A 25,041-nucleotide genomic window follows, 5' to 3' on the forward strand; every position below is an offset into this window, starting at 1 on the left:
AAATTCCTAGCAGGAATGGACAGCACTCATATTTTCTACCAACACAGGTCCACGGTCTGCTTCCAGCTATCACACTGGTAGCAACATTGAACTAGACTGCATCATGAAACTCACCTCACAGGAGGTACCATCATAGCCTGGAGGACACTCACACAACTCCACTGCAGATGCTACCCGTCTCCCCCTTGAAGTGTGGTCAGCAGCTTCCATAATAACACTTCTTAGTCTGAACATAACAGAAATTAGATGGGCAAAACAGCAAATTAGAAGAATATATGCAGCTGAATGCAATGAACACTTTACAGTGATGTGCTGTGGTTTGTTTCTGTTTTCCTGCTTAAAAATAATGAGGTTTTCATATTCATCTATTTCTTCCTAAACTATATGTCTGTAGGCTTGTAACTATTTTTGTTCATCATGTGAGGGAGACTATGGTCAGATACACACAGATAAAAATAGATTTAAAAAGTCTTACAGCACTGTACCAGGAGATAGAAGGCTATTCCTGGCCTGCAAGCCACATGTGCCAACTTGCATTGCAGCTGCATTTAGAACAAATCTGACACTAAGCAGGGTCTTCAAAATTTATGAACCACTAGTCCAGCTTTCTAAAATATTACATTACTAAGTTTTGGATACAGGATATTTTTACTCTGGGGATTTGACCTCTGGAAAAGATGTCAGCCCTGTCCAGAAGGATTGAGGATCTAAGTGTTATGTGTATGAAAAAAAAAAGTATGTACACGAAAGAAAAAAAAATCTTCTGCCATATACTGGGTCTCCCCAGTGCCAGAGAAAAAAGTACTAAACAGCTGTTGTTTAGGTGAACACTGACCACAATTTTCATTTCAAAAGTGTGGAAGTATGATGAGAGAAACAACAGAAGCCTTTTGATAGTCTTACAGCTATTATCAGAAACAGATGCAATTTACCTCAAGTGTATCTTCCTGTGGAAAGAAACTGGGATTTAGGAGTTTAATTCTTATGAGAATTCGAAGGAACATTAATGTATTACAGAGGCTAAATGACTTCTATTTTCACCCAGTAATCTTAACAGACTGTTTGATAACTACAGCTACTTGAAGAGCTTGTTTTGAAATTGTCTTCAGCAGAAAATACCTTTGATTCATAACACACATTTTATTAAAAAGTTTCTTTCCCCTTAATAATAGGGCATTTATCTTTTGGCTGAGAAAATTCCTGAAAATTATTTGGATGACCTTGTACAAGAAAACATCCAAGAAAAATATTTTGTTGTTACCACAGCAGTTGGAGGAAAGCTTAAGACAGAATATTTTCCCACTCGATTTTACTACTACTCCAAACAAATTAAAGATAAAAGGTAATGGGGAAAAAAGGGGAAGATTTCTGAAATTAAGGTAGAAGCTTCACAAAAATAGAAATTTTACCACCGCTAGGAATATGACTGGACTTTGGAGGGACTATCATTGTGTATAATGCAGTTAGAAACTTCAATGTAATTTGGTGATACTAGAACCTCTGTAAAAGGTTCTTGATAGTGCTTTAAGAGCAGGATGCTTATTCCTATCCAGATCTTCAATAAATTCTCTCTCAGTTTCAGTATATCCCCTTCGCTCCATTGCTGTGCATTTATTTTGCAGTCACTTATTTGAATTCTCTTTACAATAAGATAACCAATCCCTATGATATTAGATATCAAATAGTGATTACTTTGCCAGTGGAAAAAAAAAATCTAAAATTTAAGGAATAAATCTGTTAAGGAAGAAACAATTTTTTAATAAAAGGTCAAATGTTATTTCTCCTTTGAACTACAGCTAGTTCCCTCTAAGCATTGATATTGGAACACAGAGAAGCACTAACACACAGAAACAATCCACCCAGTATTATCCCACATTTGTATTCACTGAATTGTTCCAATTTTCATTACATTCTCCTATTTGCTAAATGGGATTTTAATGTGTTTAACAGTTTTTAGCATTAACAGTTACTCGGTGCAGAAAGCCGCAGTGATTTTCTTTTCTCCCATTTTGATGCTGCAATTTTGATTCCTCGATGCCATTCTGCATTCATTAAAATACATAATGCTGGCAGTAATGGGGCACTGGATCCTGGAGATGCATGAACAATTTGAGATTAGACATCAAGACCAAATATTTAAGCTGACTGTTACTGTCAGCAGGCAACTGTTGACTTCTAAAAACAAACAAGATTAAAAGGGAAGGGGACATTTCAGGCAGTATCAGCATAGTTTACTGTCTGCTGTGCCAGGCATCTGAATCACATCGGCTACATAAGGCACATGAAGTAGTGACCCAATCATTGCTCATTTGTCTTGGAGACAATTCTGCATACGGAAAAACCCCTTGGCCTCTTCCGTCTTTCTCCTTGTGTCTAGCACTGACTATTCTCCATGTGGTTGCAAGCAATCTATTCTCTTTAGCACTCCAATTTCCAGTGCCTATCTGCATGTTTGCAACACTTACTGTCAGTGATTGCTTTGAATATTGAAACAGAATAAACTGTGCTACTAAACTTTCTTTGAAGAACAAGCTAACAGTATTAGAACAAACAAAACAGAGAGAGTTATCTTTTCTTGGCCCATTGCTACAAACACAGATGTACTTAACTGCAACCATTTGGAAGATCTCTCAAGTTAGATGAGTATTAAGTTTTAAACCCAGAAGTTCACATTCAGATTGATTTCTGCATTTCTGTATTCTCAGTTTTTTTCCTACTTTATCATCTAATTGCCTACTCATATAAGAAAGTTTCCTAATTATGCCACAGAGTAAGAAAAACACTGCAAGCTTAAAATTACCTAAGAAACGTACACAAAACCATGCTTGAGTCAAATCCAGCATTACTGAATTAATATTTAGTGGATACTTGAAAGCATAACAGATTAACTAATGTTTCTAGTAGGTTAAGCTAAACAAGGGTAAAAATAGAATCTGTAAATTAAAGCTCTTGCCAACTGGAGACAGCTCCATTGAATTTTTAAGTTTCTTTCTACATGACTGCAAGAAAGTTACTTTATGTCTCCATTCTGGTCTGTTTTTAAGCACAGATTATGACAGCACCCCAGTAAGGATTACAGGGACATTATGTGGTGACATTATCCATTTTGAAAACTTTCAGCACTTAAATGAACAGGTTGCTTAATATAGCAATCTCTAATTAGTATGTTGTGTAATTCTGCTGGTGCTTTGAGGCAGAAATTGTCATTCATGATGGATCTAACAAACTTGTGATATTTCTGTATCTCTGCCAGACCCTCTTAACCCTCTCAGAGGATTATCCATCTGTCCACTCTGCATACCTGTTTAAAGACAATAAAAACCTTTTCCTTCATATCTAATTATCTATTAAGTCTTAGCTCTACAATATTTCTTTTCAAAAATATCATCCTTTGGAGACCATCAACTCCTTTGGAGTCCTTAACCAGCCCTAGATATCACAAAGAATATCTTCTTCATTGGGTCTACATTTTCCCTGAGAACAAAATGGGTAGAATGTGGAGAAAAGAGTTGCTTTCCATGATCTTAAGAGTCGAGCACAGCTTTGCACCTAGCATGTTTTAGCATGAGTGAAAGTCAAAGAGAATATAAAACAGTCAGCAATGAGGCACATCCTGAAAATTGGCAATATCCCTACACAGCAGATCATAAGCTGGGCTGGATGGCAGTGGATGCTGTTCCTGCTACAACAGGTGCCTGGGAGCATGAACTGTTTTGAGGAAACTTCACTCCATAAATCACACCCTAACAGGTGAAACTATCATTGCTACACTTAAATCAAAGAGGAAAACTTAATTTGTTTAATTAAGATTGAAATGTCACATCCTCTCTTCTGTCACGCTAAACTTCAATGCACACCCTGAGAGCACTCAATAAAACTGTTTACTTTATTACACAGTAATAGAGCAACCACTGCATTGTTCTCTGATAAGAGACATCAGTGGGACAGCTAGAAATGTACCAGCAACATGAACATTTCTAGCAAAAAAGATACTCTTCAAAATCACTTCAGTTCCTTCTCCTAACACCCTTTTAATTCACTGTCTTTAAGGGATCAATCTTCACAACTGTAATGTCACTACACCTAGAAGCTGACAGCTACCAAAATGCAAAGTCTAAATCATCTGTGTGTTGTAGAGCTCTCCTCAGAGTATTTAAAAAAATGCTTTCAGAAAATTGTCTATAACACACCATTAAACTGTTCCTAAAGGCTGAACATGAACGAGACTGTGAAACAGTGAGGCACCACACATGACCAAATGTCTAAAGCAGTCATCTGGGATGCAGACAGTAATGTATAATCTTCCAAATTTTCCAGACGGCTCTGCCATATCTTACTTACAAGGCACATTCTATAGATTGTGCCAGTTCTACATGTGTCTGCTTACCTGAGCTCTACACTGTTGCCCAGAGGGGATCCCATCCATCCCAGCCACACTGTTCCACAGTATAGACAGGATGGAGCCATTACACATCCAGCACTGCACTTTCTTTACAACTGCCCTGCCAAAATGCTCTTTGTAGGAGAGCCCGCCTTCTCCTACTAGTACAAATATCAGTACACAAATATCAGTACACAAATATATGTAAACCTCCGATAACTGAAGTTTGTGTTTCCCATAATACTCAGTAACACCTTTTGCCCAAGGAAAGTCAATCCTACGTATCTCCTTTAAAAGTTTGCATTTCTGATACTACTCAGTAAGACCTCTGGCCCAAAGAAAGTCAACCTTACATATGTCCTTTAAAAAATAGCAAAAAAGCCCCTATTGTTCACCCCAAAATTGCTCCAGCTTCCTTTAGTTTGGAAAATTCTGAGTAATGGTTTGGGGTGTTTTTATTTGAATGAGAAGAGAGCAGAGGATCACCACTCACTGAGCTCCCACAGTCTCAGCTGTAAGCTGTGAATTAACAGCTTCTCATGGTCTGCTCACAGAGCATAAGAGGTGAACTCTGGCATGGTGTTGTGGGTCTCCTCAAAAACCAGGGTGGGAAGCTGAGGGACCATGAAAGGCTTCCAAACTGGATGCAAGGAGATGCAAAAGAATACAGGGTTGATGACTGAATGAGCAAATTAGGAAGCAGTTTGGCCCAAACTCAAGCTAGTTATGATTCACAAACTTACTTACAGATATGTAATATATACTAATTAACCAGTGGAAAAGACAGAGACCAAAGCGATATGAATTCTTTTGCAGGGAAAAAATTTACACTGCTAAAGCTCAAACCAGAAAACTGCATGCTGTTGACACAACCTGCCTTTCAATTTAGGATATATTTTAATTACCTAAGTATTCAAATGATGGTTAGATTGCTTAAGAAATTTCACAGCAGCAAAAACTGTGTCTGCGCTCTCAGCAAATAATCACTAAATGTGCTATCAGCTCCCTCCATCCCAAATTGGCTTATGCCACTGAATCAACTGATGTGTAGATTAGAGAGCATTTCAGGTTTCATGCCCAGTAAGTAAAAAGCTACTCTGCAATCAATTCCAGTACACATCTTAAAGATATTACTTATGCCACCTAACTATTAATGTTAATCATACAGTATCAGGAGAGACATTTTCTTTTAGCCCATCTGGAGTATTTGTTCATGCACTTAGGAAAATTTGAAATGCAAGATGAGCTTTACAGTTTCAAACATGCTGCAGCAACTGAAATAGAACTGTATCATCTCATATGTCTTTAATTTTATCAGAGGACTCAGAAAAGTTCACATCAAATCAGTGAATTTGAGCAGTCCATGCAGCATCCTGACATAAATCAAGGGAAAGGCTTTGGGATTAGCCAGTTCTGTGTGTGGTACTGATTAAAACCATAGAAAATTTCCCTTGAGGCACTTTTCCAGCTTGGAGACTCAGGATATTATTCTCTGGTCCACTGTTAATGTGGCCCTGTATGGTCATTAAATGGGAAAAAAATAAATAAGCAATATATCATTTCCTACTTCAACATGTTATTACCGCTCTCCATGATTTACCATATACATGGGAATTACTGTGTTCACAAAATAAACATATTTATAGAACTGTCATTCATGCCTTAACAGTCCATGTAATTTCACTTCCTTAAAAGGATGCTTCTTTCTGCTGCTTTCCTCCTCCTGTTTACCCAAAATGAAAAACATATTAACAAAAGTTTGAAAGTTTAAATGAATGTTATGGATTTCATGATAATAAATTAGAGTGTTTTAAGTTACATCAGCCTCGTTCTCCGAAGAGAGAAAACTCTTTTGAGAAGCCGCCTGTACCAAAGTGACCCGTTCCTCACATTCACCTGTAGATGGCATTCATCCCATTGCTGTATGTGGCTCTTATGAGGATCCTCTTCACGTTTGCAAGGATAGTCATGAACTCCCTCCTGCTGACGGGAACATCGGTGCCGTGCACTGAGAAAGATTCTGGTTTCAGCACAATTTCTTCAGTGTGCTCTTCAGAAGGCTGCAGGTGAATTATCCCTTTTGGAGTGCTGATTTTCAAGTCACCTCCCTAGAGAGAGCCATGAAAGAGAGAGATTTAAACATGAAAAAAGTAATGAAAAAAAGCCCACTGGGGTACATGATTTATTGAATAATATATTCTACAAGAATAACAAATATAAGGAAAAATATTCACTTTTCATAAACCTGAAATAGGCTTGCCTGGTTGAATTGAAAAGCAGTGGAAAAGAAAGTTTGGGTTTATTCAGATAAAACCTAGTGTCATGGTGTATGACTCTACATGGGCAAAAGCAAATTCATATAATGCTGAGGTGCAAAAGAATAGATCAACTGAAAGAATGTCGAAGTGCAGCCTCAAATGACCAACTTTTATTTCTTCATTGATGAACAGTAAGCAACATAGTTTTCTAAGCTACTTCAATAATACCAGAGACTCCTCGAGATATTGAAGCTTTTAGTTTTTTGAAGTGTATCCATTTTCTTACACTAGAAATTGGCTGAAAGTATGTGCTCCCTTCTGTTTTGTGCTCTCAACCACCAGACTTCACACCGAACACCTGAAAAAGCAGGCCATTTTCTCTTTGTCTCTTTCTTTTCTTTATTTCTTTTCTTTTTCTTTATTTCGTTCCTTTCTCTTTATTTCTTTCTTCGGCGGAAAATACTTTACCTCTATGATGACATCAGATTGAACCATCAATTTAGCTGTTTCCTCCTCTTCTTCCTCTGTGATATCATAGGAGACTGTAAATTTTAGATGTCCTCCAGCAGCTGCTACCTGGGGAATAAAAAGACAGAAAAAAAATTTAATTAAATAAAAGAAAATGGGCCTTAACCACTTGGGGACAGTTTTCTTGAGCATCAGTAGATTTCTCGTGTTGCAAAACCACACGTGGATCCCTGAGGATTACAGCTGTCGAAGGCAGTGAATTCCTTAAACCCGCAGACTAACAAAGAAATCAGAAGCAGATACGAAATCTGCAAATTTCCACTGGATACTTGCATTAGACTTTCAGTGTATTTGTTTAGTTATAGGCTCCTCATTTATTCTTAGCAACCTACAGAAAATTCAATGACTTCAGTTTCATTGATGGAGAAAACTACCAAAAAAAAAAAAAAAAGGGCTGTGATATTTTTTCTTAGAATGAAAATAAAGTAAGGATTTTCCCTGATGGAGTCAAATAAATTTACTTTAAAAGAATGTTTCAGCCCTTTTGCTCAGTTTGACCCAACCTACAGTGTGAGAAGCCAATGACCAGGCTCTTGTGTCATGGCAATATAATTTTTCCATGCTCTTTTAGTCCCCAGAATCATGGCATTGACACAAGCTATTCCATTAAAAATGGAATGTAGTATGATGCAAATCAAAAGCTGCAGACTTGAATGACAGAGTTCAGCACAGAAATAGTGCTTTCTGTTAATTGATTGGAAGCAGCATAAGTAAATCAAATCCTGCAAGAGCTACATTTTGGTTTTAAATGTGTCTGCCTCATACTTCATTGCAATGTAATTCTCCTCTCCGAGAATATTAAATTCACATTATAATCTGCCCTTCCAATTTTGCCACAGAGCAAATTTGTGAGTCTGTTACAAAGAGAATAATTTGGTTATTCTCAAAAACTTATTTTTTCATCATACTGGATGCTTTTGTACACAGTAACAGAAAGCAGCGAAAGTCAACATCTTCATTATTTTATGACAAATCTAATTCAAGGGGTGAAAAAACATTCCAGCACTTAAGGCCTAGGAATCAGCTGATTTTGAATTAGTGATAAAGGTATATAAAAACCCCACATCTGAGGCTGTATAGCTAATTGTTACGTTAAAGCCTGAAAATTTCCTCCAATTCATAACCTGGATCTTGGACCATAGAATTATAGGATCATAGAATCATAGAATATCTCAAGCTGGAAGGCACTCATACTAACTTTGTCACTCTCCTCTTGACATACTTTACTAGTCTGATGTCCTTGAGGTGCCCAAAAGCACACACACTTCTTGAGGTGAGGCCACCCCATCGCAGAGCAGAGTGGGACAATCCCCTCCCTTGGGTGGCTGGCCATGCTGTGCCTGATGCCCCCAGGACACGGTTGGCCCTCCTGGCTGCCAGGGCACTGCTGACTCATGTTCAACTTCCCATCAACCCAGACCCCCTGATCTCTTTCCACAGTGCTGCTCTCCAGCCTCTTGCCTCACAATTTGTGTGTACAAGTAGGAGTACCCGATCCCAGGGACAGAATCCAGCACTTTTGTTAGATATTGCCAGTGATGGCCCAGCTCTCTCTAGCCTGTCCAGGGCTCTCTGTAAGATCTCTCTACCCTTGATGGAGTCTGAAGATCATCCTAGTTCAGTCACTGGCAAACAGTGGCATCATATGTTTATCTACATAGTGCCCAAACCTGCTGGGACCAATGCAACTACTCAAAAGCCTTCACCATAACAACATGAAAAGACATTTTTTTCCTTGGATGCAGCTGTTACAGCATTTTTGTTTTGCCTGTGGTCAAGTCTAAGCACTGGTTTGTAACAGCAAGAGGAATGTAGAAAACTTAGGTATCTGAAAAGCTGCAAGAAGTACCCAGAATGGCTTTCAGCTGTAGACAAACATTTCAGAAGAGTAACTTTTGCAGAATTTTATCATTTCCATTTCAAGTTCAGACTAACGACAAAGATTCAAGAAAATGAAAATGATGGGAAAACAAAGATTAGGCAGTTTCTGGCAACCTACAAAAATTATGTACCAAGACAAGTTTTACTTTGTCGCAGCTCCATAACTTTTACCTTAGTATATAAAAATCCAACATGGGAACTGATAGGTCACAAAGCAGAAAAATAAAAAAGGAAAATGAAAAAATCCTAAGGAAAGGCAGGTAGAATGTATTAGGGACTCCCAATATATAGCCAACAGAAAACACAAGAGGCAGGGAATGCGTTGCCTAGTCCAAAAAAGAGAACAGTCAGAGGAAATAGGAAAATAATTTACCAAAATGTAGAAGTCTGAAAAATGCGGTGTCCATTTTTATTTACCTGTGGCAGCTGCAGGGAAGGCATGAAGAAGATTCAGTCTGATTATACAGACAGCTGATTGTAAGGATGGTCAACACAGTATCAAATTACATGAAAATGCTATTGAAGTAGTTCATTAATTAGCAGCAGTTCAACATGTCATAGATACTCTGGATATGATGCCAAAGAGTTGGAATATGACTAAGAAGTCTCTTGAGGTCTCTGCTAGCCACAGCAGTCTGTTTCACTGCTGCAGCTGGCAAGATTTGCATATCATGAACAGGATCACACACTGAAGACAAGATCCCCACAAGGCAATTATTGTAGAGAATACCTCACAGTTCAGAATAAATGTATTTACCTTTTATGCTGTATAATACCAATACAGATTAGAAAAAACCTCAAAGTTACAAAAAACAAAAAGTACTACTTCCTTTTGTCATTGTTTGCAATGATAATTTCCTTCCTCTGCATATTTAAAGAAAAAGTTCATTCACAAGCAAAGGAATTCAGAGGTCAATCCATGTGCCGCATGTCATCTTGTGCAAAAAGTACTTTTCAGTTAATTTTAAATATAACTGCAATACAGAAATTGGGCAGTCATGACATCCCTCTACTTTCATGTTTTTCTCTGTATCACCCAAAGATTCAGAATTCTGCTTCAAGGACTGTCATCTGAGACCATCAACACCAAAGAGAACAGGGCATAAAGTTTGCCTTGCTGGTGACAAAGGCATGTATTGTTGAGACAAGAATATCTGTCTAAAAACATCAAGGAAGTTCCACAGAATTTCCATTGTCTCTCCCACCTGTTTTTAGATTAATGCATCAAATATTTCTTCCCAGCTCTGGAGGCAGAGTCTACACATTCAAGAAAAGTGGCAGACTCCCCAAGAAATAACAAGCATAGGAGAGAAATCACAGCTATCTTGGTTCCAATCCCAGAAGTTTCTGGCAGATAGGTTTTTGGGGCTTTTTGCAATTGTTCACTGTTAACTGTACTCTAATATTATGCTACATGCTCTTAAGGATAAAACCAGAGACCAGACAAGACTATTTTACAACACACTAATAGAGGGTCAACCAAAACTGAAGCAGAAAAGATGGTTCCTCTCCTGTGAATAAATGCCCCTGCTCCGCAGCAGAAGAGCTGGGGGGTGGGAGGAAGCACACGGTATTTACCCTGTGTAAAGCTTGTTTTGATGTTATATGCTTGCCCCACTAAAATTACTTTTAAGCAAAGATAAGTGATAGTAAACCACAAATATAGCACTGAAAACAAGCAACATTTCTACAAATATTTTCAAGGCTAGAGATGAGGAAAGCTTCCATCTCTTCATAGGGAAATCAAACTTTACAGGTCTTTCTCTTCCTGCACTTAGTGAATGGGCTGCCAATGCTTTCCCAAGGCAAGCTGTCAGGATCTCTCCTGCTAATGTCCCTGGAGAAAATCTCCTCCTTATACAGATTTATATTCTATCTTGTTCTTGAGCTACTGCATGAAGATCCACACTCTGCCTCTCCAATGCCTCTTGTAACTCTGGTTACAAGCACTTAGTCCAGTGCACTGGGAGTTGCCTCATTTCTTCTAAACATCTGCCAAATGTAACTTCAGAAGATTAGGAGCTATCTCCATTAAACAGGGTGCCGATTACAATCCCTTATCTCATTAAGCAGTAAAATGCTCTTCTGTCAGTTGAGAAGCGGCTCAGTTTGTGATTAAAGTGCCTAAATATGAACTGGGGCATCTGATATGGCACTACCTAGTCACGTGTAGGCAAGTGAAACAAGTCCTCTGTAGAGTCAAAGGACAGTGGCTGGTCAGTGACCCCACCAAAGGACGACCTTCAAATCATTCCACTTTGTATTTATATTTAAAAAGCAACTTGGAAAACATAAAATTTCTAAATTAATAAATAATTATGCACTAAGTGCATTATTGAAATATAATAAATACCCCTTGCTCAGATGTTTGGTAGTAAAATCTATACAACAATGGTTTTAACTAGTAAGGGCTTGGATGTCAGGCCTAATCCAAGAGAACACAACACCTTCAAAACCAAAACCATATTACTGCATTAAACTAGATTGTTTAGACCAATAGTCATACAACACCAAGCTTTCAAAATCAGTGAAATAAAAGGCATCATAGAATCATAAGACTCATTTATGTTGGAAAAGAACTCTAAGATCCTCAAGCCCAACCATTAATCCAACACTGCCAAGTTCACCAGTAAACCCCATCCTTAAGCATCAACAAATATCAACAAGCTGAACTATCTTTTCCCTCTTCACTGTTAGTGGTTGTGGCAGAAACATAGTCACTGGCATACTGCATTAGAGAGACAAGCATTATGAAGAGTGTTAATTCTTTTATTAGACCAATACAGCTACAGTACATCTAGAGAAAGGTAAAAGGATTTGGAAAAAAACATGAATTCTGCTTGCTATTATATAATTATATACATGGTCATACAATTAAAACTATACCAAATGAACAAACGCTACCAGAAAAAATTTAAAATGGGGAAAAAAAGCACAAAGGCCACAAACACGAATGGGTGGAACATTTCTGTGGAGAATGTTAACACAATACAGCTGAATAAAAAACCAAGGAGTCTCACAGCAAGTTTCTAACAGTAACTTAAGGTTCTAAGAGATAATAATGTTATTCTGGAAGATATCCACAAAACAAATGAACACCCCACTTGTTTCCTGATACACCTGTGAATGTTATTTGCTTGCTTTATATGAGTCTCATGATTATGAGAAATTACACAGATAATCACCTAGTCTTCCAGTGGCTCTGTCATATTTCTATGGCACTATCTACCACTAGATATTATGCTTGAAGGTAATGGAATCGTAACATATACAGTTTAACATTCCCTGCTAGCCTTCTTGAATTTCCGTGAAATGCAGCTGCAATAAAAGGTTGAAGTAGATTTGGACTCTTTCACCTTCACAAACTCTCTAGGTGCACATTTATTTTATGACGCGGATTTCAGCAAATGTAGAGATACCTGACAGCAGAATATCAGTACTACCCATGTGAAGGAAATCCCTTAAATAAAATAAGATTTTTCTCAGCTTATTTGTGGTGACAAAGTTAGTTCATAATTCATTGGCACCTAAGCAGTCGTGATATGGTTTGACAAGCCAATGAACAAGGCACCACCTTAACTGATGGCTAAGTGCACATGTGCTCTTCTAGCAGTCCCCTCACTGTAGAAGGGAATGAACCAAGGGCTGCTTTTTCTCACTTAATTTACTTGTGGTGAAGGAAATACTTCACTAGTAGTTCATCTCTGATCTGGATTATTATCTTCTTTATGAAAAAGTGCCAGCTGTAAATTTATGATATTTAATTGGATTTTGCTGATCCAGTCTTCGACCTAGTTGTAGTGTGAGGGAAGGCAGGGACTAGAAAAGAATTCTGATAGAACCATCACCAAGAAGACGTCAAACCTTTCTTCATTTAGTAATAGCTCTCAGTAAAGATTGCATGTGTTAGTTCTACTCCAGATCCAATTAGAGATTAAATAGACTCCCTTCTCTTAGTCAGATTGAATTTAGATAGGATATAAAAGCTCTTCTGAGGCATTAGAGCAATATTTCAGATAAAGCAGGGAGAAGAATAATCATGTTTTATTTGAATGACAGTATAGTTCTGGCTAGCTTTGAAAAAAAGTCAGTCTTCTTTATAGGGAAGTTAAACTTTTTCCCTGAAAGAATGGACTCTTTCCCCAAGCTGTCTGACATCTAGACTTCCCCCAACTCTATGCCAGCTAGTTCACAATCCTAGTTTCCCTGCTTTAGTACACTGAAAATTCTTCTGTATAATTTGATGATACATTCTACCTATTTTCACTTTTTCAGACTACTGCTTCCAGAGAAGTAGACCAAGTGAGGGAGTAAGTTTAAATAAAGTAGCCTGACTACCTATCAGTGGTTGGTTCAATTGCGTTCCATAAGAATTTGTCTACAATATTGAACCATTCAAAGGGAAAATTGGGAATTTCAAACCACTCACTGTCATCATCAGTTTCAAGCAGACCACTCCAACAGCCAAGATTTCCAACTCATTCTTTCCTGGAATCTTATCCAGAATGCTAATGATACAGGCTCCTTAATTTTTAGTATTTCTCTGCTAATCCTACATTAAGGCAGAGTTGAGTAAAAGAAAAATGAGTTTTATTCAAATTCCTATTCAAAGGAGTTTTATTCACAAATATTGTGAATATGTTATTTCATTGGACAATGGAACAGCATATTCATAATAAATCTTAATATTTAAAATTTTCCCAGCAATGGAAAGAATTATCAAATATGTGGGTTTACGGCTTTTTCCCTAAATGAATGTTTTTTGTTTAGGAGACAAATAAAACCTGTCCAAAGAGTAAGAACAACTCATAAGGAGCAATGAAACAATGAAAACTTCGCTAAATTGTATTTCTTGTGTACCTTGACCATGTTACTTCCCTATTTTATGTTCAATCCCTGAGCAACTGGGGCCCTTCCAGAACACTTATTAGTCTTAACTAAGCAAAGTCTTTCACAGCATTTGATCACTTGGCCATAGAAAGAATACCATGCACCTATTGGAGATTTACCATGTATTCAGGTTCAAACACATTGGAAACATGAGGGAAGAAAGAATACCAAGAGGGGAAGACTGTAAAATCTAGTGAGTATCTCCTTAATCATCCCTTGAAAGTATCCCTTGCTTTTGCTAGAATATCAGTAGATCAAGTGCAACCAGACAACTTAAACCTTTTTGATTTTTGGTCCTGGTGCCTTTTCCTTCTTGCTCCAGAAGTTCAAGGCATAATTTTGGCATAGTGGTTGATAACGTCTGCCATCCTAAGCATGACAATCTGATGTCTATTTCCAGGCCCTTCATATTTAAAATACTTTGTCACAAAAAAATTTAGACCAATTAAAATATTACACAGTTCCTTTAATTCAATATATTTGCCAAGAAGCATTTAAAGGGGAAATATTTTTTTAAAAATCAGTAAGAAGCTTCTTGTATTTTTCAAAATTATATCCGTAAATTGAGCCCAGTCTCACTGTTACTGAGATACTGTATTAAAGTTATCATTTCATAACCTTAGTTCTCTTCCTCCTCGGATGAACTAGACAGTATTACTTGGATGTCTAAATAAAATACAACTACTCGTGTTTAATATATAATGTTGAAACAGCCAATTATATCACGGAACTCTAAAATGAAAAATGGAATAAATCTCAGTTCCTAAGGAAGATGGGAACTGAATATCATCAGCTCTCCTGTGAGGCCTCTGCTGCCACTCCTATTTAAGTTGAGTAGTTGCTCCTTCTGAACTTAGCACTGAAAAAATTAATGTAATCAGTGACTGATTGAAAAATTTTCACAGTAAGATTATATGCTGTTTCCTGAAATGTATTTATGAATGTTGACATTTACTCTACAAATTCTCAAATCTCAACCATAATTCCCAGCTGTCATTTCCACTGACTGGAGAAAAGAAACAGAACTCTCTGGTCAACCACTTCTGAAGTCTAAAATCCACTTTTCTAATGATAAACTGTTACAAAATTTTAAAAATGTGATGACTTTGTTACAGTTTCTTAACCATAGTAACCAAAGCACATAACCTTAATAGGGTTAGTCACTTTTTCTTTGCTTTCCATATGATCTTGACTGTGCCTACCCAACCACTGTTCCCCAAGCTGCTGTAATTAGATCAAGGATTCAAAAACACAAAACAGTGGTATATTCTTCCAGCAGTTGATGTGATAACCTAATTAATGTACAATTAGTGCCCACACCTATTACTGTGGTGGCAGGTAAATCTCAATCTTTGGAAGCCTACCAATCTGGCAAAAACATACTTGAAGCTGTGACCCTGCAGCATAGTATGTAGCATATATATGTAGCACATACATGTAAGCATGCATCATAGAAGGATATTTAAAGAAATTACCCTTGAATGTCATCACAGACAGACATTTTCCCCTGATGGAATACAGTTAAACTGAAGAAAACACCAAACAAACCTGTTAATACAAATTCAACAGCTGCTGCAACTGCTGCTCTGATCAGTATAAGCATCAATTTAGCAGGACAGAGTGGCTAAATGGTGTAAATGTGGGTAAAAATACCAATTTTTATTCAACTGGAGGATGTTTCAGACTACTAGTGATATTGTAATCAAATTCACTATTTGAGCATCAACTCCAAGACATGTTTCTAAGTAACATATCCTCATCAAAAGTTTCTAAATAAAAGCTATTTACTGCTGGTCTTGTAGCTGTCAACAATCTCATAATTGAAAGTAATTCTTAATTTTACTGATTAAATGCTAGTCTCTCAGTTCCATGGTCTGCAGTTCCAAAGGGGCAAACTGTAATTACAGTAGTTATATCAATAAATGCCTTCCTGTAATATTAGAATGAATGACTAATTAGAACATTTATGTCAAAGTCCAGTTCCACTAAAACACAAGAGCCAACCCTTCCCCCCTTCTCTCACTGTACTCTTTCATGAATATTTTAACAAGAAAAAAAATTTGCATAATTTTGCAAAACTAAAAGCTCATATTTCTATGGCAACAAAATCCCAGCATGCGAGGATTATTAAACACAAAAATGCAAGACTATAAAACAAGAGCAACTGTTCAGGTCCAAATTAAAACCTGTTCTTCTTAAAAATACTTTCCTCAGCTTTGCAACAGTGTTTAGGGCTATTCAATTTCTGTATGTGATATTGCTGAGGACATCTCACTGTGTGATGATCTTTAAATGAAATTCCATGGGTGCCTCCTAAAGCGTTTACTTTCTACTGAAAAGGCTTAAAGAGTGTATGTAGCAGCAAGAAATAGTTAAATTCTGAGTCTTTGTTAGAATCACAGAATGATTTAGGTTGAAAAACAATTTGAAGATAATTGAGTCAAACCATTAACCCAGCCCAGTTCACCACTAAAACATATCTCCAAGTACCATCAAGTGGTACAACCAACCGTTGCTAGTACAGTTCACAAGTTAAGATGTAAGTATTCCTGATTTCAGGCTTTCTTTTATTTCTATGTTTGTAAATCACCAAGCAAAACAGCCCAAGAATGTAATTTCTAAAGTTTTTCACAAAAGAAAATGGAAAAAGAGCCCTTTCACTTCTAGCCAGTCAAAGGTTGCTTTCCTATCTCCTTTTACTTAACTGGTTTGCAACATCGCTATTGACAATGCTGTACCACAATGACGGCTGCACTGGTAATTCAAAGCAAAGTATGACATAAGAAGCACTTTGGGATCCTTTAGGAAACTGAAATATATCATAATGTTTCAAGCATGAAGGAGTTTTGTAACTGGAGTATCTGTTGGGCAAAATTATTCTGACAGGAAGGATATACCACTTTTAATAACTGCCAGTGTTTCTAAGTGGGAGATTTTGAATGAAATAAAATGTAAAGAAATCAATATTTTGAAAAAAACATTCTTTCTTTTCTAAGAAAAATGCAAAGTTTTTCAAAGCCAAATATCTGCTCTTCAGAGGTGGCTTGTCATTTGATATAATAAATGCAACAATAATATATTCTTATTTAGTATTTTGCTGTATATCATGGAGACCTCTAAGGTTCACATATCAAAACAAAAGCTGTAGGAATAAACATTTGAGTATTAAAAAAAGATATAGATGTGTATAAACTTGTCTCTGTGTACTACAATTCACCAACACTAATCATAGAAAAAAACCCCAACAACTCTTTGCATTTTGCTTTCATTTCTCAGGTAAAGGGGAAAACAAAACAGTGAATCAGAACTGTGATTTTTTGTCTATTTTCAGTCAGCAAATACCGTATTTCAAATTACTTCGCCTCTGGAGCCAATGCTTTCTCATGATTAAATTCATTGCCACTTTCCTGGCTTGCTAGTTTTGCAGCCTTTCCTTAGCTAACTCTGTTCATGACAAACTAACATAGTTTTGAAAAATACCTATGCTTTCTTTTAGAGAAAGAAATTTGTGTTTGATGTTAATTGAAATGAATCCTAGTTAGCAGTAACTAAATGTATGTATATATCACACAAACCCTGAATTTTAATACTGTTTTACTCAAGGAACAAAGATATTTCAGAACAGCACAGACAGCACTTAATTAACAAATATGCTTTAAGACAGACTTTTTTTTTTAAAAAAACAGCATAGATAAAAATCTATCATGCCATTCTTTATTGTACCCATGAAAGCAATTCTGCACTTGTTATCACCATCATGGTAATCCACAGATGATTATTACTTGAGGCAATGTGCTCATATATAGGAACACTACTCGTGCGCAGGCACACACACACATTATGTATCATATGCACACTGTAATAAAACTTGATATGAAAATAAAACTTAATACGAACTCATCTCTAAAAACTAAAAAACCGTGCTGCTGTTTTAAAGGGGAAAAGAAAAAAAAAGCATGTTTCAAATAATCTTAAAAATTTTCCTGTCTGAAAATCTTCTCAGGTATTTTTTTTTTCTTCAAGTTCAAAGTCTTTATCTTTCTTAGATGATTTTCTATGAAAAAACCCCTACATTTCTTCTTAGAACGCTGAAGGAAGGATGAGCAATCAAGCTAATGAGACTGGAGAGCAAAGGAAAGACAGAAGATGTGAACTGATGTCCAAGACTGAGAAAGAAGAAATGACATAGCTTTATAAGTCCTCCATAAGAGAATTTATTCTTTCAACTTCAATATGTCTTAATGGGAGGTGACAAAAAATCCTTTAGCCACTGAGAGGATAATGCAGGTGTATGAATTTTGTAGTTGCTGCAATCATGTGTGCTATTTTTAACACGACTTAATCATTTTTCCCCTTAAAGAAAAATATTAAAAAAATGTATTCTCCATATATTATCCTGATTAGAAAAAATACATTATTCTACAACAGACTAAATAGGTTTCCACTTCTTATTTCTTCCTAAAATTACAGTGTCTTCTGTTTACAGACTTGGAGCAGTATCTTTTCTACCAATTATTAATTTATATACTGCATCTTTTATGGGAAGAAAAAAAAAGGACCCTTATATTCATGAGTTGCCTCTGCTTTAAAGGCATAATGATGGAGAAAATTTGCTTTGGATGAATTAATAACTGTCAAAAAAAGAGGGCAAGTCTACTGCCCAAGGGTTATGTGTGCTGAAAAAATCAACATCAATCTTACACTAGCATAAGCTCTATGACTGTCATATAGAGAGTCCCATTTGAAGGATTCATCATCAAAAAACATTGCAGTTCCATGAGGTATGTTAACATAGTGAGTGTGATTAATATAACATGAATTTGAATTCACACAGGTAGGGAAAGTTCTACTGAGATTAAATGTTCTCAGGCCTGTCGACTTCAGACACTCAATCATGTAGATATTTTGCAATTCTTTTTTTTTACTGAAAGTTCTTTATAAGTGAAAGTCACATATTTCAAAGAAAGCCTCCTATTCCCTTCACAAATTCACTTTTTGAAATGTCAGAAATTCCTCTATTTTTGCCTATATAATGCACAACAAACTGGGCATGAAAACCATGTGATAGTATTGTTCTATACATACTTCATTTTAATGTTCTGTAAAAAAAGAGGCACCTAAAAAGTAATACAACACTCACAAGCTTGGGGAATAAACACATTAAGTCAAGCTATAAAATTATATCCAATGTGATCATAATAAATGCACATGATGAACACAGCGTAAGTATCCACATATAGTAAGAAAATAAAATAATGTGAAAAACCCCCACTATTTCTACCAAAAAATTATCTTCTTCATGTCCATGTTAGTCACCTAACTCATCTAACTGCATATTTTGTACCTTTCCAGAAGATATACTTGACCTTATTAGCTAAAAGAGATCCCCTTTTTTTTTGTTTGTTTGTTGTTTTTTTTTTTTTTTTTTTGTTGCTTTCCCTACAAATACTGACACTTTTCAATTCAATGGAGACTTTTTAAAAAGAAATTCCTTACAGTACATGCACACTGTGTATGTTATGTCTGGTTGCTATTACAGGAGTGGATACTACTCATCTTTGACAATTGGCAGTGCCCTTTCTTAAAAAGATTTATTTTAAACTTCACTCTTTCTGAGTATGAAAGAAGGAAGGATCGATCCGTTATCTTTCAGACAATTCCCTGAATCAAATTCAGCTCTTATTTTCAGGACTGAAAAGTCATTAGGATGCAGAAAAGGCCATCAGCATAATTACAAGGAAAAAAAAATCTACACAGAGACCATCAAAGAGCAACTAAGTTGAAGTGGACGCTGATATTTCAGGTCACTAATTGAAAACTGAAAGTTTAGTGACGGACTGCAGTCTTTTTCTTGACTCAACCTAAAAGATCAAGTCCAACAATTAACCCAGCACCATACCTTCCCTTCACAGAGCTGCTGCCTTTTAGATATCTTAAAACATCTGCTTCAGTCCTTATAATTTTATTTTTCATCCATTTGTCATTCAACAAACTCAGTTCTCCATGTTTTTCTTTTCATACTCTTATAAGAGAGTAAGTCTTACTCTATTTTGGGCTATCTCCAGTTGACAATAGAGCCCGGGACACATCAATATCCTTTTATGAGGGCCAAAGAGCGTTTTTATAAAGTTGGAATTGCAACTGTATCTTTTGTAGTGAGAAAGGTTTAGATGCAGAACACTGAAAAAGACTTGACAGACCAACAGTTTTACCTTGAGAGGAGGAGTCTGTGTTTATGTATGTGCAGGCAAATGTATGTGGTTTTATGCATATAGCAAGCACACTGCATTTGAGGTAGCCTAAATGGAGAAGAGACACAAACCCTCAATCCAGGTTCTTCAGAATCTCTCAGGAAATACCCCACTTGACTGCAGTAAAAATTCTCATATATCAGTTTTCTAAATAAGAAAGCACTCCCTACTCTAATGTCAGGATAAACATAATAAAGTGAAACAGCTATAATACTCAAATAATGAAATATTATTTACAAAAACCACGAAAAACCAGTTTAAGCTGGTTATCTATTTCTCTCAACATAAGTTCAGTTTCTAGCAACTGATTTATTCACCTTTCCTCATTTTTATCCTTGGAGAATGGAGAATGACATTATCTATGTTCATCAAAGCCCAGGAGAAGAATGAGAAAATCATGCTGAGTTTTGGTGTTGCAAGTAATTGTTTGAAAAATAATTGTCATTTTAGAACCTTAAACAGTAAAATTTCTCAGAATTTCATCCCATGATCTAGGATCTTTAAACATTATTAGAAGCACATGAATCTTGAATCTACTAGAATTTAGGATTTTTTTATTATTCATAATTACTCACTTGCTTTCAACGGCTTTTCAAAAGTTAGTATGAATTTCAACAAAGCAGTTGCAAAACCTCAAATTAATTTTAAATTTTATCCAGGATATCAACTTTTAACTTCCCTTGAATGTCTTTTGAATTCTTGGTGTAAAAAAAACCTATAAAACTCAGAAAGAATCAACCCTTGCTAGTAGTTCACATATAATAGATAAATGCAAGGTCTTCTGAGTGTGATTAAAGTGATTTATATGCCTACATAAATTTCCTTTAAGTGAATGTGTTCCTTCCCTGTTTCTGTTGGCAATGTATATTTTCTTCCCATTTCTAATGTAAGCCAGGCTGCTAGGTCCTAATAAACCAAGTTTTGACTAACAATGTAAATTTTCTTCTTCCATCTCAAACTCTTTAATATTTAGCAGGGTTTCATGCTGCCTTAGATTTAATGCAAATGGTGTAGTACAAAGCAACGATTAACTTTATAGCTCTAAGATAATATATGAATAAAAAAGCTATTACTTCACAATAGCATTAGGAGAGAAAAAATTATTAAAAAAGTTGACCTTAACTAAGTGCCATTTAAAAAGTGTCTTAAATGAAGATTTTGACCTACACAAAGTTATACAAATTTCCAGACACAACAAGAACACATCAAAACTTCATAAAAAATGCTAATCTATATTTAAATAATGCTCATGTATCAAGTTAATCACACACAATCAGGGAGTGGGGGTTTTTGCCATAGCATCTTTCTACAGGTTGCAAGTCATTGTTTTGACTCAGCAGTGCGTTTAAGACGCTATTGCTCCTGGTCATATGAAAAATTAGCCTCTCCATGACTGAAAAATTTCTTAGATCTTCAATTGTTTGAAATTTGGAATGGACAGAGATTAGATCCAACACTATCTTTCAGTCCTCCACTGCCATCATGTCCTTCATTAATGTATAAATTCTGTTTCTTCATCTGTCTCTTCCCACCCTCACCCTAGCTGTATTAGCCCATTTGTTATTGTTTCATAATCTCTTGCATGAACTACCAATCATGGTTTAATTATATAAGTAAACCACATTTTATTTAAAACTGCCTATTTTCTAATCCATTCAACATTTCATTCTCTTGCCTCAACTGTAACAGAGACATTCTCTAGCCCAGGAAATGAGTGCAAATTGCAGTATACTGGGTTGGTGGGCAAGAGAGCATTGATCTGTGCTTGCATTCCTACACTAATCCATATGCATGTGGTATTGGCCACAGCTGGAGACGCACAGACCTTTCCTCAGACTAACTGCAGCTGCTCTTGCTTTCTCATAGCAGTTTCAGAACTGATCTCCCGCTGATAGAAGCTGCTGTAGCTCCATGAACTTAATTGATTTCTGAAAATTTCTGCTAACAGGGAATCCTTCTTTTCCTGCTGCACCAAGTACCAACTAAGTGTTGATATCTCACTTCTGAAGAGCTAAAGATAGTCCTAACAATCACTGGGGAGTGAATGAATGTACAAGGTCATTGAGCAAGAATTACCATTACTTAACACTTGAAATAAGTCTCTTTTCACTACCTTCCACAGAGAATCCACTGCTGTATCCATTTAAGTCTACTAAGAATCTCATAGTCGATATCTTTATTAATCGATTTCTGAATGCCAAGCAGAAAGCAGGTATGCCGACACCAAAACATTTAAATTTCTTATATTAGGTAAAAGAAAGAATGGAGTGTGAAACAGCAGGGAACACTTTGCTACATATTACATACTTAGCCTGCCCAAATCCATACAGGCCATCAGGTTTTATGTTTAAAATGTAAGTGTGCTGCGCTTGGGAAACAAACTTAAAAAAAGCAGGCAGCCCCTATGTGGCACATGTAACACACAACCTGTGTACTCACACATCAGCCTGTCTTATGTCTGTGTCATCTTCCACCCCTGGCAACAAATTTTGTGCCTAAAACTCTGCGCACCTTCTTTTAAACCATTAAACAAGTCATTAATAGGTTAAAAAAAATTATTTAGGAAGACTGTAAAATTTTCACAGTCCTGTGCAAGGCACATGGAATTCCAGTGCATTCTCAATATGATTCTAAAATATTTTAGCCTAAGTTTTTTTTGTTTTTTTTCAAATATTTTTTCATAGTGAAGTTTAACTTCAGGTGCACAAGCCTTCTGTACAAATAACAGTGCTCAGAAAGATGCATCAGGGCCTGCCATTTGCAATATGTAGAAGTTGTATTTTGAAATATTCAGATGTAAGCAGGTTTGGTCTTAGTACATCTTTCAAGAACTACTGAAATTGTAAATGGTAAGAGGTTTTTGTAAATCTTGCATTTAGTTTGTAATAAAAATTTAAGATCCACAGATTCCTTTACCATTCGAGACACCAGTAAATGGTCCTCATAAAACTTTTAACTTTTTATGGACTACAGCCTGAATAAGCCCATTAGTCACACTTTTCAGATCCTTCTGCAGAGAATCTGAAATCTCAAATTATTTCCTGTTTATAGTTTTCTTTAAATATACTTTAGGATAAATGGAACCAAATATAATATCAGTTACCTTAGTAACCTTAGTTACCTTGGTATTATTGTGCCAAAACCCACCAAAATACTTATTTTTAAGCAGAAGACAGTGATATCCTTTAGCACCTTTCACGTCCAAATAATTTATGCCAGGTGTTTGGGAGGAAGTCATAGAATCAAGAGCAACACATCAAATCATTACCACTAGGTGCAAAATCTATTACATATTCTTAACTAAAAATTTAACAAAATATGGTCATAAGAAATCATTTCACTGCTATGCATGGCAAGCACAATACATCAGCTGCATCTTTTGAGAAGGTCATGTTCTAAAGGCCTAATTTCAATCCTTATGCACATGAAAAATTATCCTAGTGATTTTCCACCTAACTACTGACTTTATGCTTTATTCTTCAACGTTTTCTGTAATACAGTGCATTTTAGGTTATTGGGTATAAGTGGTGAGATTTTGGTAGCAGGTGGATTGCAGGAATGATCCCTCTGGAGAGTGGTCAGGGGCTCCCATGAGCAAGGCACAGCATGGTCCAGCTGGCTCTGCAGTGGACCCACCACAGCCCATCAACCAAGCTGGTGATACTTCTGTGGAAACATATGCAAGAAAGGATGGGAAAACATGGAATGAACAGAGGAGGAGGGAACAAAAATAGTGAGAAACATCAGAGAGAACACCTAGGTCAGGAAAAGAGGTTCTTCATGGTGCAGCAAATATCCCTGCAGCCTATGAAAAACCCATGTTGAACACATTTTCCTGACAGGAACTGCAGCCCATGGAGAGCCCAAACTAGAGAGAATTTTTCCTGAAGGACATGCCCGAGCAGGGGAAAGGTGTGAGAGAGGAGGGGCAGAGTAGAACTGCTACATACTGACCACACCCTCCAACTTTCTCTCATGCACTCAGGTAGTGAGAGAGGAATCAGAACTGAAGGACTAAAGTTGATCCTAGGAAAGGACGAAGGAAGAGTATTTTAATGTTTTAAAATTTATTCCTCACTATATTAACTGGCAATAAATTAAATTAGTTTTCCCCCAGATGAATCTGTTTTGCCCATGACAATAATGGTAAGCAATCTCCCTGTCTTAACCTCTATGCATGAGCTTCCTTATGCTATTTTCTCCCCCTGTGTTGCTGAGAAGAAGGGAGAGAGTGAGAGGGAGTTTGGCCCTTAACCACAGATAGCCCACCATACCACCTCATTTTCATCCTGAAACAGTTGATTTGAGATTATGTGAAATTTATATTTCACAGAATAATTTAATAATAATTTATCAATTTAATTTACATTAATTTACATTTTTAATTTATAGTTTGAGATTATTACGTGCAAACATTAAGATATGCCTACTAGAAACAAAAGAAAATATTTTTGTGATATTTTTAGTTACAGTTTGTAGAAAACATCCAGTCTTTTTATAAATACCTGAAGGCAAGGGATACAATCAATTTAAAATACAAGATATCAAAAGTCTGACTGAAGTCAATGCAGGGAGCTGGATTTCAATAATCTGAATTGAACTATGGTGTCTATGGTTGCCTAGAGCTTCACAGATGTACCACAAAAAAAAGTAGTTAGAAAAGGTCAAAATATAATACATCACAAAAAGATTTACAAAGACTTTAAGTTGCAGTTAATTCAAATTTATAAAATAGTTTACCCGTATTAACACATTGCTTTACATCTAGCAAGTTACATTAAGCTCAGTTTATTTAGATACTGGTTGAATTGATTAAAATGAACAGCAAATGAATGGTTCTGCAACTAAAGGA

General features: G+C 36.3%; 1 protein-coding gene across 1 annotated transcript in view; it reads right to left on the reverse strand.

The window, feature by feature from the left end:
• Window positions 1–25,041, reverse strand: part of LAMA2 (laminin subunit alpha 2) — a 338,729-nt gene that overhangs the window by 149,611 nt on the left and 164,077 nt on the right. Inside the window, exons 13-15 of the mRNA XM_066180303.1 lie at window positions 7,108–7,215; window positions 6,278–6,489; window positions 115–226 (exon numbers count right to left, since the gene is read on the reverse strand). Coding sequence (XP_066036400.1) covers window positions 115–226; window positions 6,278–6,489; window positions 7,108–7,215 — 432 coding nt within the window. The remainder of the gene's footprint in view (window positions 1–114; window positions 227–6,277; window positions 6,490–7,107; window positions 7,216–25,041) is intronic.

This window comes from Chamaea fasciata, unplaced genomic scaffold (assembly GCF_029207755.1).
Source record: "Chamaea fasciata isolate MVZ Bird 193981 ecotype frontalis unplaced genomic scaffold, bChaFas1.0.hap1 SCAF_3, whole genome shotgun sequence".
In the NCBI taxonomy this organism is placed as follows: Eukaryota; Metazoa; Chordata; class Aves; order Passeriformes; family Sylviidae; genus Chamaea; species Chamaea fasciata.